General features: G+C 33.1%; 1 protein-coding gene across 1 annotated transcript; it reads left to right on the forward strand.

Annotated features, from left to right (window-relative positions):
* Positions 1-12,602: 12,602 nt before the first annotated feature.
* On the forward strand, positions 12,603-13,510 carry LOC139854462 (uncharacterized). The gene is made up of 2 exons (XM_071843766.1): positions 12,603-12,658; positions 12,796-13,510. Exons 1-2 carry the CDS (start codon positions 12,603-12,605, stop codon positions 13,508-13,510), a joined length of 771 nt encoding a protein of 256 aa, XP_071699867.1.
* The last annotated feature ends 1,405 nt before the right edge of the window (positions 13,511-14,915 follow it).

Consider the following 14,915-nt stretch of genomic DNA (forward strand, 5'->3'; position numbering starts at 1 on the left):
ATATCTTGGCATTCCTGAAATCACATCAATGAAAGGAAGATTTACATTTATCTGTTTAAACATATCCAAGAATTTGGATTGCTCGGCTTCAAGTTTTTCTTTCTTCATTTTACTCGGGTAAGGAAGTGGTGGTTGGTATGGTTTAACATAAGGTTTATCCTTAACTGTGTTATCTTCATTAACCTTTTCAATTACCGGTTCTTTTTCCTTATCTTTATCAGGTTGTGGTTCTTGTAGAGTAGGAATGGTTTCATCAGAAGTTACAGGTATTTCAGGTGGTTTAAGTGTTGTACCACTTCTTGTGGTAATAGCTTTAGCTGTTTCATTCCTGGGGTTAGCATTTGTATCACTAGGTAGACTTCCCGGTTTTCTTTCACCTATTAACCTTGCTAGGTTACTTACTTCTTGTTCCAGATTTTGAATAGAAGCTTGTTGATTTCTAAATGCTTGAGCATTTTGTTCATTAGTTTGTTTTTGAGATGTGAAAAACTGCGTTTGAGTTTCAACTAGCTTCGTCATCATATCTTCTAAATTTGGCTTTTTATCATCGGTTTGTTGTGGTGGTTTGTTTTGAAAATTAGGTCTTTGCTGATTGTAAGTATTATTGGATACTTGTTGATTGCTAGGACCTTGTTGGTTGTTGTATGGAATATTTCGGTTATAATTCTGGTTTTGATTGTAAATTGGTCTTGGCGGTTGATAATTATTCTGATAATTATTTCCAGGCCTTTGGTTTATGTATGAAATATTCTCTCTTTGTTCCATTATTAATTCAATACTGAGACAATCTTTTGTCAAATGTGGTCCTCCACACTGCTCACAACTAATTCGTATTGAGTGAATATCTTTAGTCATCTTTTCCATTCGTCTCTCCACAGCATCTATCTTTGCGGAAATGGAATCTAAGTCATGACTAGAATCGGCTCTAGCTGCTTTAGATGATCTAATGATATCTTTTTCTTGGTGCCACTCATGTGAGTGGGAAGCAGTGTTATCAATAATTTTGTAAGCATCAGTTTCGGTTTTCTTCATAATAGAACCACCAGCTGCTATATCTATGTCTTTTCTTGTAGTGATGTCGCATCCTTGGTAGAATATTTGTACTATTTGACAGGTGTCTAAACCATGTTGTGGACATCCTCTTAATAAATTTCCATATCTTGTCCACGCCTCATATAGAGTTTCATTTGGTTTCTGTGTGAACGTAACAATTTCTGCTTGAAGTCTTACGGCTTTAGATGCAGGAAAGAATTGTTTAAGAAATTTGTCAACTAAAACATCCCATGTATCGATCGCCCCTTCAGGTAACGATTCCAACCAATCTTTGGCTTCTCCCTTTAAAGTCCAGGGAAATAACATGAGATATATCTGTTCATCCTCCACTTCTCGGATTTTAAATAGTGTGCAGATCCTATTAAAGGTACGTAGATGTTCATTTGGATCTTCCTTCGGCGCACCACTAAATTGGCATTGATTAGTCACCATGTGTAGAATTTGTCCTTTGATTTCATAATCTGGCGCATTAATGTCTGGATGAGTAATTGCGTGACCTTGGCAAGTGCGTTTAGCTCTCATTAGGTCTTCCATACTTAAAGGTTCCAGATTCTCCATAATTGAATTTGTTGAATCGGTATCACTAGATGATTCTGATTTAATGGTTCGTTCCTCAACAATCTCTGTTTGAATGATTGGTGGCTCCGGAGGAAAGTTTAATGGTTCAGGATCTATGAACCGTTCCTGAATATTTTCCGGATTCTCAATTGTGATGTCGGGTTCAAAAAATGGATTATCGGAAATTTGAACTGAAGTACTTGGTCGACTGGATGACGATTCTAAAGAAAAATCAACGGCGGTTATATTTGCTAAATGTCTTGATCTAGTTACAGGTGGTGAACGTACAAAAGGTGATGAACGTCTTGCTCGGTGCATTCACTGAATATCCTATTAGTTTTAAAAATAATAAGAAAAACTTATATAAGCTATCCAATTAATAGACTTTTCTGATTTTTGCCCACGTTTCGAATAGCCAAAAGATGCAGCAGAGGGGCAGGATTCGTTTGGTCTCAATATAATTGAGGACTGTTTGGCTCCAATAACCCGGTCCACGTACAAATCCAACTATTACTACGAACCAGAAAAATGTCAACGTCTATTAATTTAACTACTTAGATAATTTTTCTTTCCGTTTAAGAAATATTAGATAAGAAGTAGATAAAATACTATGTCCTATAACTAGAGTGACGAGAAATAAGGAAGAAATAGATTGCGCGTCGAAAAATAAAAAGGCGAAGAGCGGCTTAAGACACACAACTAATCGATCCTTATAACGATTATTATCTTAAAATTAAAATTGCAAATGGAGATCACTACTTGGAATTGTAATTGATACATAGGTAAACGGCGTCGAAAAATAAGAAAATAGCACGAAAAATGGCGTCGCAAAATTCTAAAGCACCTAAAACTTAGTCTAAGGAATAAGCACTTAAGGGATTTTACGGCAATCCTAAAAATTCTAGAAGTAAAAATAAAAACTACGGCAAGAAACTAGACTAAAAACTAAGTACGAACGAAGAAAATACAAAAAAAAAAAATTACGCTAAAACAACAAAAAGATACAAAATATAAAAGTAAATAAAAAGTTATAAAAATATTAGATTTTATAAAAATATTATTTTTATATTTTATATATTTTTGTATTAAATATTATATATAATAAAACTAGTTTTTAAGTTAATTAAAATAAACTAAAAACTTAAATATAATAATAATAATAGATAATAGATTAGGGTTAGATAATAATAATAAAATAAAATCCGTAATTAATGCGTGATTAGGGTTTGGATGTGGCCTGGTCAAACCTCACCATGCGACTCGCATGGTTCAAAGGTACGGGTCATGCGACTCGCATGACCTGCCTTGCAGGTTCAAACCAGGGGGTTCAATGACAGGTTCAAACGTAATATTTATTATTTATTTATATTTTTCTGTTTTATATTTAAAAGATAAATATATATATAATTAAAATAAAACTTAATTTTAAAAACTAAAAATAAACTTAAAATACTTTATAATTTTGTAAAAATAAAAGAAAAACTTAAAAATATATTTAAAATACTTTTTTTTTCGGTTTTAAAAGATTTTTTAATTTTTTATATCTTTTTAAATTTTTATAATTTTTAAACAAAAATATATATATAACAAAAACTAATTAAAACTTAAAATTTTTTTTTTTTATATTGACGTTTCGCTTCGGTGATCCCCGGCAGCGGCGCCAAAAATACTTGATGTTATGCGAGGTGTATACGAAATAGTTTATATTTTACTAGGAAAAACTATTAAATACGATACAATTTTACACAAGATATTTATTTATTTATAGAATGGATATACTTAAACCTTGCTACAACACTTATAGGCAGTGCACCTAATCGTACAGTAGTGTAGTTTTTAGTAAGTCCGGTTCGTTCCACAGGGAAATCTTTAAACAAAGCTCAACGCTATATTAGTTTACTTTTATAAAAATACAAATATATATATATGTAATATTATTATTATAAAGGGGGGTTTTTACCGTTTAATGACCGGTTTGTCGATTTTAAAACTTTAGTCGCAGTTAAAACCTAATGTAAAATATTAAATAAATAAAAGACTTAATTTAAAGCGTAAAGTAAATAACGATAATGAAATTGTGAATAATAAAAGTGCGATAAAATAAACTTGCGATAATTAAAAAGTACGATAATTAAAAGTGCGATTAAATAACAATAAATAAAAGTGCGATAATTAGAAGTGCAATTAAATATAAAATAAAGGAAATTAAATATGAAATAAAAGAATTATGCTTATTTAAACTTCCGTAATCATGATGTTCGACGTGTTGATTTTAGTTTTATGCCCATGGGTTAATTGTCCTTTGTCCTGGATTATTTAATCTGTCCGTCTGGTTTTTGTCCATAACAGTCCATCAGTCATAAATATAAAGTGCGAGTGTCCTCGTCAAATTATTATTATACCCGAAGTTAAATATTCCAACTAATTGGGGATTCGAATTGTAACAAGGTTTTAATACTTTGTTTAATGAATACACCAGGTTATCAACTGCGTGTAAACCAAGGTTTTACTACTTTGTTAACAATTACACCAATTACCCTTGAATGTAATTTCACCCCTGTTTTAATTATTCTAGTGGCTATTAATCCATTCCCGTGTCCGGTTAAATGAACGATTATTCGTACATATAAATACCCCGCCCATCGTGTCCGATCGAGTGTATATGGTAATTTATAGGGACGCCCAATTGTAAATCTTTATATTAACATTAACAAACTATCATTTACTTAAACAAATATAAAGCCCATTAATAGCCCATAGTCTAATTTCCACAAGTGTCGTTCTTTTGTCCAAACCCCAATTATGGTACAAAGCCCAATTACCCAATTTTAGTAATTAGCCCAACATCATGATTACTTCGTTTTAAATAAGCATAATAATAACTTAGCTACGAGACATTAATATAAAAAGGTTGAACATAACTTACAATGATTAAAAATAGCGTAGCGTTACACGGACAGAATTTCGACTTATACCCTTACAATATTCGCTAACATACCCTTATTATTAGAATTATAATTAAAATTAAAATTAAAATTAAAATATAAATATAAATATATACGATATAGATAGAGAGATGGATATATTTTGTGTAAGTAAAAACGGATCACGAAGTCGCTTTAAATAGAAGGTGGCCTGGAAAAGGTACTCATGCGAGTCGCATGAGTTTGGGCATTAGGCCATGCGACTCGCATGGCCGTGATTTCCAGCTCAGGATCATTTGTTTTCTAGCTTGCCCACATAATAAATAAATAATATAAATATATAAATAATTTTAATAATTATTTATATATTATATTATATTTATATGCATAGTTGAGTAGATATTTTTGGTCCGTTACGTCGGGCGTTTCTTCTAGGCTCAGGTCCCGGTTCCGGATTTTCGGACGTCTTCGCGTATTATTTTAAATCGCGTACTTTGCGTCTTGTAACTTGTACTCTTGTCATTTTGAGACGTTCCTCATCAATATTTTGAACCTTTTTAGTTGTATCTTGTACTTTTTAGCTCTTTGGACCTTTTTGTCTTCAATTTGTCGAATCTGCCTTTTGTCTTCACTTTTTAATATTTAAACGAATATTGCTTGTAAATCGAACAATACCAACTAAAATCTTGTCTTTCTTGGGGAATAATGCTATAAAATATGTGTTCATTTTTGGCATTATCAACTCTAAACCCTACAACCAACGCTCTGATACCACATGTGACGACCCGACAAAATCGTCATTGACGGCGCCGTCAACTGAGGTCCCGTTACATGGTCATAAGTCTTTAAAATAAAGTTTGACCAAAATATATCGCATTCATTTCAAATGTAGGGATGTTTCAAAATTTACAAGAGTAGTTTAACAACTAGATACGTTCCAACGTTTAAAATACAAATGAAACCTATGCGACACAAAATAAAGTAAAGTCAAAATACGCTCCATGTATGCATGTATATTCGACATCCAAGCAAGTATCAAAATAGTGTGCGGAAGCATGTAACTCATAGCGTTCAAGGACCTGAGAAAACATAGAAAAATCTATCAACGAAAACGTTGGTGAAATCATAGGTTTAGTAAGTATTTTGTATTGAACCACAAGATTTAATATAAAGTTGATTATCCAAATCGTTTACATTCCAAAGTTGTTGTACGTTTGCGTACACCCAATTATCAAGACTTAACTGTTTTACGAACCCCGTTATCATAGTGTTAGAACCTACACTATACCCGAAAATATATTTCATCCGCTAACGGTAGCGAATCGTCCGAATGAGGGCGCGTCAAGCCCGTATGGATCCACACAACATAAGTTCACATTTACACCCTACAAGTGTAACTAATGATAATTGAATTGAGGCTTTTTGTTCTAACTCGCATGTGTAATGTTTGTTTCCGTATTTGTGTTCAAAGTATAAAATTCGTATATGTTTCCCATCCCATGATTTAAAGAATAAAAGTTGTTGAAAAGATTGGACTATGATCTCACCTCGAGTGCACGAGTATATAGGTACTTCACAAAGTAAACGTGTGCAAGAACGATTGCTAGTCTTGACCTAAACAATAGGTCGTATTAATATCAGTAAAGTATGAAGTCGGTCAAGTCGTTCAATTTGTCCTATCGCTCGTTATGACTCGATTATATAGCATGTGAGTCAAGTTGTCAAGTTTCATGCAAGATATAAGTATAAAAGCATGTTGGTCAAGTTTCATGTTAATCGGAGTTACGAGTAAGCGTGGGTGAAACTGTGAAATCACAAAGTAATTTTGGTCATGGACTTTCTCTACACAGGAGCGGCGCACCAAGACCAGGTGCGGCGCTCTTGAGGACCCAGAAGTGACGATCTTGTCTCCAGGAGCGGCGTTCCTAGCGCCTGATGAAAAACTCCACAAAAGATTGACTAGGAGCGGCTCTTTTAGTACAAAAGTGGCGCTCCTGTACCTGGGAAAATGCTGTTGCTGAAATTTGTTATGTGCACGAACCAAACTTCATTCAAACCCAAATTACGAACCGAAAATACTCAAAACGCATACCATACAGTTGGAAAGGTATTTTAACAATGAATGCGACTAAACACATATTATCAATCAAAATCATCATTTACAACAACCAAATCCAAGTTGATTAAATGCTCATCATTAATGCTTCAAATTAATAAATGCAATTTGATGATTCGGGAAACTTAACTCACACATATAATATGCCGTTTCGTAGGTAATTATGCATACAATATTACTAAACACTTATCAACAACATTGTAAAGCATTTAATGCATCAAAATTCGCATTTAAGGCTACCAAACCATAACCAAAAATCATAAACTCAACAATCATGTTAATGGAGTCTTTCTAGGTCAACCTACACATCAAATTGAAGCTAATGATGCTAGTAACACATTTAATACATGTACTTTAACATTTAACAACATTTAATCAACCAAATCTCAAGATTAAACAAGTCATTTTTCAAGTTTAAGCTAGTTACAGCAAAATAACAAGAACACTCAAACAATTCATGTATTCATGTTAGACTTGAGCCATAGACACTAATTAACACTTTTATTAGTTAAGAACACCAAGAACAAAAATCTAGAGTTTTTGAAAAGCTCACCCCAAGTAATGAAATTGGTATCTATGTGTAGAGGATGATGAGAGGATTCTGAAAGTACAATTTGTTGTGATGTTAGCTCCATATTCTTGATTTAGATGATGATTTAGTGATGAAGATGAAAAGGATGAAAGTTTGGTAGTAATAAATGAGAGAAAAATGGAAAAGAAAAAGAAAAGAGAATGAAATGGTGGAGAGGGTGGTGGTTAACTAGTCAACCACTAGTTACCACTTTGGTCAAATGGCAAAGTTAGTCCCTCGAGTTTAAAAGCGGGTGCCTGAATTAACCGTACGATAAAATTTAAGAACAAAAATTAATGGGTGATGTTATAATTTATTAACGGACTTTAAAATAAATAAAAAGAAAGTAAACGAAAAAAGACGGGTCATTACACTTGTGCCTCAACGTACAACAGGGTCTGGAGGTCCGGCTTATCTTGATGAGAGAGATCTGCCGAGTCCCATGGAAACGAATCAACCTGACAATCCTTCGGGATATTTATCAGACTTCCAGCAGACTGTTCCTTTGGTTCAAGAAATTGATCCATTGGTTCAAACCACTTCTCTTCCGGATTCTGAATCTCAGGGTCTGGAGGATGAGTCTTTAACTGAAAGAGATGTGCCACCTCATGGTATATCAATAACTTCAGGATTCAGAGATAGCAATATCTATGTGAGAGCTAAATCGACGGGTAGTTCTGCTACTCTGTCAGAGTCTCATGAGAGTAAAGTCAAGGAGGCGGGTGATTCGAAAGAATCTTCGCAGTTGACAACTTCGGTTGTTGCCCAACCTCCATCAGAAGGGGATATCATGAATCTGACTAGTAGTATGTACAACCCTACATATAAGAATAATACCACACGCTTATCCTTACCAGCCCTCACGGTAACTCAAACAATTTCACCGAAATCACCTTCAACAGTTGCTGCTGATGCTGATGCTGTTCATGGTTACACTGTTGTTTCACCAACTGGGTTACCTTCTCGTATTTCAAATAGATATGGATTCAAATATCTCTCTGACAATGAGGTGGAGGAGCTATATCTTACTGAATTTGCTAAACGAACTGATGTTGATGAAGTTCAAGATACTATGATGATTTATCTTGAGCAAGCAAGAGTAGTTTATCCCTTATCTTCGTGTAAGTCACCTGGACCAATTCATATGCCTGACCATGATGATTTCGATACCGATAATCGTCATGAGGGGGAGAATAGACATTGTTATGGGTCCAGTGGTTTTCAACGATCAACTTATGAAGCTGGTTCGTCTAGTCAACATTGGGATCACGATGTAGTTGAAATATCTGATTCTGGAAGTGATGAAATTGAGGAGATTCAATGTGACAGTTTTCTAGATGAATCAAAAGTTCAGAGAGAAGGTGGCTCAGGGACATTAATGATTATGGATTCAGCTGATCAAACAAAAAATAAGTTAGCTCCAGAGGACAATCGAAATTTTGACAACATTGAAAATATTTTGAGGGGGTCTAGTGTTGCTAGTGAGTTTAATGAACATCAATTTGTCAACATGACATCTCCAACCGATGAATTTGGGATACACTTTAAGAAGGAGATTTTCTCAAATGGAAAAGAAGATACATGACTCCTCCTGATCTTAATGTTCCATTTCAAATTGCAGAAAATGTCCTTGAACGTGATGCTGATTATCAACTTGATGAGGATGAAGAGAAGCTGATTCTATGTTCACCATTCATAGAACAACAAGCTTACAAGATTTATGGTGACTCTGATCTCGTCCTTGCAAACTCAATGAGTGTTCTGGGTGCATGGAAAAATCATAAGAAACTAAAATATCTCAAAGCTTATCTGAATGTTCGCGACAAATTTAAATTGAAGAATGAAGAAAAACTTCAAGAACAGCGAAATTCAGAAATCAAAAGCATTAACAAGATTTTGATGATTAACAAGGATGGATTGAAGATGCCACTATTTTATGTGACAAGAATGGATGATGAGGACTATCAGTTCTCGAAAGCAGATTTTGATAGATTAAAGATGGACGACATTATCTACATCTACAATTACTTGATAGATCAGAATGTATCTACGACAATTTATCATGCTACTACGATGAAGGTAGTCTACAGATTTATTCTTGACTCAATGAGATGGATGTATGTTTACGACTTTCAGATGGGGTTGGAATCTGGACACAAAAAGCTCAAAATCAAACCGCCAAATCAAGTGATTGAAGAGCTAAGATATATGTCCTTACTTGAAGTAAGTGACTGTCCATATGGGTTTGTGTTTGTCAATTCTCACTACACAAAGGTCTTCATCAGAGTGTCAGACTTCAGAAGATACTCAGACGGAACGTTAATGTATGTCTTTAAATAATTGAGATGTAGACTGATCAACAAATGCTATTTATCTGAAGATAATGAGATTGTCAAATACATTCTCACGAGATTGAAGAATCCTCTCAAAACAAGAGTGAACATAAGAAGATATGAGAGTCTCAAAGGATTCAAATCTAAAGTCCACTTCAGACCTTTAGATATCTCAATAGGATTACATTGTAATTTTCACATTTAACACTAAGGGGGAGATTGTTAGGACCCCGAAGTATGTATACTGTTAATGTGAAATAAGCCTAAATGAAGGTTCCTTAGAAGAGAGCTATATAAGGAACCTAAGTAGTCCTAATTAGATAGCCATTGTATTGTAACTGAGTTCTAGAAGCTGTGGAATGTAATTTTACCGATTCTCTCTAATACCAAATATGTTCTTCACTTACCGAGTCTCACTCTAACTCATCACATCTTCTAATCTCACCATGATTTGACCTATCAGATTTCATCATGTGTTATATAACGTAAAAAAAGTTATTTAAAGCCATAGTTAAAAAATCAACATTTGTTAATTAAATTGAGACGAATGAAGTATAAAATAAGATAAGATTTCTTTATGTTATAAAAAATCAAATCTAATTAAAATAATGATAACAAGTACAAATAGTAAATTGCGGTACCCATTTTATGACAAATCTTACCTTACCTTCTCTTTTGGTCCCTTTAGCCTAGTATTTTCGATAATCACAATAGCTTCTTTATGTGTGTTTGAAGACTTTTTACGACATGTTTTAAACAAAGGAAAAATGAATAGGTATGTTATAAGTCTTCTTGCATGCACGCCATTAATGTTGGAACATTATCTTTTACATAATAACAATACAGATACCTTGCATGTTTCTCTATCTCAAATAAATATAAATGATTAGATCGTGACTTTTCTTACTACTAAAAACTACTACGACTACATGTTGTATACTTGTTTTTTCTTCTATTTCTTTCCAAACAACATATAAGCTATATATAGCAATTTAGAAAACTAGTTATAACAACTAAATCATACAAATTAACTAAATAATCTTTTTTTACTCACCAAGTTTTGATCATATGAGTGTCCTTCCTATTTACTTTTTTAAAATATATTTTCTTCTTTATTAAGATTTCCTGGCATTCACCCCCGTAAGTAAGATATTTATGACCCAAGCCTCTTGTTGTCTTACAACCTTGCTTCTTTTCTTACATAAAATATGTTTTATTGCTTGCTTACCTTTTATCTCAAAAGTTCGTGTTACGATCTTGCTACAACTTGCTAACTGCTTTGTTGCTAATGTGTTGATTCCTGTTATTGTCTTGCTTCTGAACAAAACTATGATCAACCATGTTGCAAGCTACTTGCAACTTGCTTTCGATCATGGATTGTGGTCACTTGCTATATCTTTCTTATTCTTTGATGCGTTAACTTACCTTTTCTTCTTGCTAACTTGCTCCTAGTCACAGATTTGTGACTACTCGCTTCTTGCTAATTTTTCTAAACTTACTAAGTTGATTATTGCTTCTTTCTAATTTCTATGTTCAAAAATTGTGATCAATCCTACTACTTGCTTTGTCCACTTGCTTTGATTGCATAAGATTGTAATCAATTATTTCTTTCTTGCTACAAATCAAATGTATCCGCTATTGTTAAACTGAAAAGTCTTTAAATTGTTCAATCTGATTTCTTTACATCTTGACATTATTCTCATTTCTGGGTTAAGATGTTATTTTTTAGGTAAGAAGGATGAACCAGTGTAGTGATCAGTTGCATTTAGCTGATGGTTGAGTTGCAGACATTGTTTGGGGGCCAAAGTATAAATTATTTAAGTTATTATTGGTGTTTGAAGATATTTTTGCTCAGAGTGTTAAGTTATTATTTAGAGGGGTGCGAAGTGCAAATTCCATTTCTTCTATAAATATAAAAAGGGGTTTTGTGATTTTCTTTATCACTTAATCACAAAAATATTTTACACTCTCGTTTTTCTCTCATTCAAAAAATTAGGGTTTTTCATATTCTTCATCTTCTTGAAGTTTCTGTATTTTCAAGTAGAGAGATCTGTTGAGATTTATAGTATTGTGCTATAAATCTATATTGTGTGTTTGAGAGTGTGTTAAATTTGTGAACCTTTTCTTGTGTAATCATCTGATTTGACAGTTTATTCAATTGATCAAGTATTGTTTGAAGATTCATGTTATTCATGTGTTGATTCGTCTATTCTATTATGGTATCAGAGCTATAGTGTTGGTTCTGGTGGCTATTCGTTGAATCCCTAATTCTAGGGTTTCATCTGATTCTGGTATTCTTCCTCTTGGTTTGATGAAATCAGGAATTGATTTGATCTTTTGGGTTCAATTTCGGACTGCTGTTGGTATTGATTCTTCAATTATTAAAGAAGCCCTAATTTTCGATTCATCAAATTAGGGTTAGGGTTTGGTCAAGATCTATTTGTTCTTGACGTGGTCTGTTATTCTTCCGCTTGTGTTCTGGAGTTGTTTGGTTTGGAATTACTGTTGGCGACCCCACTTTAAGTCTTTTAACCTACTCATTCAGTAGCAATCGATTTGGTTCTTGAAGAGCTTTGAGAACTAAGTTGATTGGCCTATAGGTGAGATCCACTCCTTCTTGAATTTGAGTCTTATTCGTGAGTATCATAGGTGGTCAATTATCCTTGATCTGCCAACTTGATTGGTGTGAAAACCTGGCTCTGGTTGATCAATACCTTGATATCTTGCTGTGTTTGGAGTTGTCTAGAAGGAAAACCTTCTAGACCTGATAACTCTATTCTTGTCTTTTATTTTCTGTTGAATAGTGTCTTTTATATCTTATTGTTCTAATATCTTTCTTTTGCAGGGCTTGTTCTTATTGTTCTTTGATTGATTTGTTTGATATATTTGATCTTTGTATCTATGTGATTTCTTATCTTATCTGTTCTATTAGTTATATTTGATCTGTGACTTTCTGTGGTATTGTTTGTTCTTTGTGTCATCTGTTCTTCATTGCTTGGTTCTTAAAATTAATAAAATCATTTTTTGACATTGTTTTAAAAAGTAATATGGGTGATAGTGCTTCTGTTACTAAAATTAATTCACTTTATTTTGGGAATCCCTTGTATTTACATGCAAGTGATACTTCTGGTACTCCATTAATTTCTATAAAATTGAAAGGGACTGAGAACTATAATGTGTGGAGTAGATCTATGCTTTTGGCTTTGGGTACAAAAATAAAACTGGTTTTATTGATGACAGTGTTGTAAAAAGTACTGATGATGAAACTTTAGCCAAGAAGTGGGACAGATGTAATTCTGTGGTTCTATCATGGATTCTTGGATCTATGACAGAAGAATTGTATTTTGGTCAGATTTTTTCTACATATGCTTCTGTTGTTTGTAAAGAACTGCAAGAAACTTATGATAAAGTAGATGCTTCTATTGTGTTTAATTTACATCTTAAAATTACTACAATAAAACAAAATGGAACATCTATTTCTGAATATTATCATACTTTGAATTCTTTGTGGAAGCAATATGATGCTATGGTTAAGTTGCCTGAATGTACATGTGCTGGTGCTAATGATTTTAAAGAACATAATAAAATGAGTAAACTAATGAAGTTTCTAATGGGTCTTGATGATGTTTATATGTCTGTCAGAAGTAATATACTGTCTAAAGATCCTGTTCATGATGTTAAATCTGCTTATGGTATAATTTCTAGAGAAGTATCACATAGGGGAGTAAATATAAAGGATAATAAAGTGTCTGCATATGTTGCACATACCCCTAAGGGTAACTCTGCTAATAATACAAAATTTAGTAGCAATAACAGATCAGGAAATAATTGGAACAGGGGGCCTAATCTATCTTTAAAGTGTTCTAGATGTAATAAATTAGGTCACACTATTGACAGGTGTTTTGAGCTTATTGGATACCCTCCTGGGTATAGAAGGCCATTTAATCAGAATTAATCTAAAATGGTTAATGCTTATAATTCTATTTCTGGTAGTAATTCTGATAATAGTGCTTCCAGTTCTTCTTCTCCTTTCAATCTGACTAATGAGCAAATGGTAAAATTGATGAGTCTTCTGAATGACACACCTGCTGAACAAACTGAGGTTCACTCTAACATGTCAGGTAGGGTTTATAATTACAACATCTTTTTTAATAAAGATTTTTTAACTTTAATAGTCATGAAAATAATAATCAAGGATGGATTATAGATTCAGGGGCTAATCATCATATGACTATTTCTGAAAAAGGAATACATGATATAATAGATGTATCTAATCTTAACTTAAAAGTCTGTCACCCCATTGGAACTGAAGCAAAGATTAATAAAATTGGAAACATACATTTTTCTGACAGTCTTACTTTGTATGATATACTTGTGGTTCCTGGTTACTGTGTTTCTTTTCTTTCTGTGAGCAAGTTAGCTAAAGATAATAAAGTAAAAGTAAGTTTTGATGATAGTAAATGTTATATTCAGGATGTGCATCAAAGATTGTAAAAGGGACTGGTAGTGAGAAATGTGGATTGTATCTGTTTGATGTTGATAAAGGTGGTTTTATGTCTAATCATAGTTCTGTTTTTAGGTTTGAAACTGCTCTACTATGGCACACTAGGTTGGGTCATCCTGCTAGTCAAGTTTTACAAGTTTTAAAAAACAAATTAAACTTGAATAATATTCTTGAAAATGTTCCTTGTGAAATATATCATAAATCTAAACAAATAAGAGAATCCTTTTCTTTAAATGAACATAAATCTATTTCTGGTGGTGATTTAATTCATCTTGATGTGTGGGGCCCTTTTAGAGTGACTAGTAGAGAAGGTATTAAATATTTCTTAACTGTTGTTGATGATTATAGTAGAGCTGTGTGGGTGTATATGTTAAGGAATAAGTTTGATGTGTTTGAAAACATACAAAGTTTTTATGATTTTCTTAAAACTCAATTTGGAAGAAGTGTTAAAATTTTTAGAAGTGACAATAGAACAGAATTTGTTAATAATTCTATGTCAAATTTTTGTAATAGAAATGCTATTATACATCAGACTACCTGCACTTATACTCCACAACAAAATGGGATTGTTGAGAGGAAACATAGACATCTTCTCAATGTTGTTAGATCTCTTATGTTTCAGGGGGCATTCCTTTGTATATGTGGTATGAATGTATTCTTACTGCTACTTATGTGATAAACAGGTTGTCATCAAAGGTGTTAGCAGGAAAGTCTCCATTTTAAAAAATTTTTGGTTTTGAACCAAACTTCTCCCATTTTAGGGCTTTTGGGTGTCTATGTTTTGCAAAAATTCTTGATGTGACAGATAAATTTTCTCAAAGATCTGAAAAGTGTGTGTTTATTGGTTATTCTAATG

Source organism: Rutidosis leptorrhynchoides, chromosome 6 (assembly GCF_046630445.1).
Source record: "Rutidosis leptorrhynchoides isolate AG116_Rl617_1_P2 chromosome 6, CSIRO_AGI_Rlap_v1, whole genome shotgun sequence".
NCBI lineage: Eukaryota > Viridiplantae > Streptophyta > Magnoliopsida > Asterales > Asteraceae > Rutidosis > Rutidosis leptorrhynchoides.

What these genes read in the sequence shown, in the direction of transcription:
- LOC139854462 (XM_071843766.1), top strand. Translation starts at nt 12,603, where the DNA reads ATGGGTGATAGTGCTTCTGTTACTAAAATTAATTCACTTTATTTTGGG. An exon ending in CTTTATTTTGGGAATCCCTT is followed by an intron (nt 12,659 to 12,795) that starts GTATTTACATGC and finishes TATTGATGACAG; the next exon opens with TGTTGTAAAAAGTACTGATG.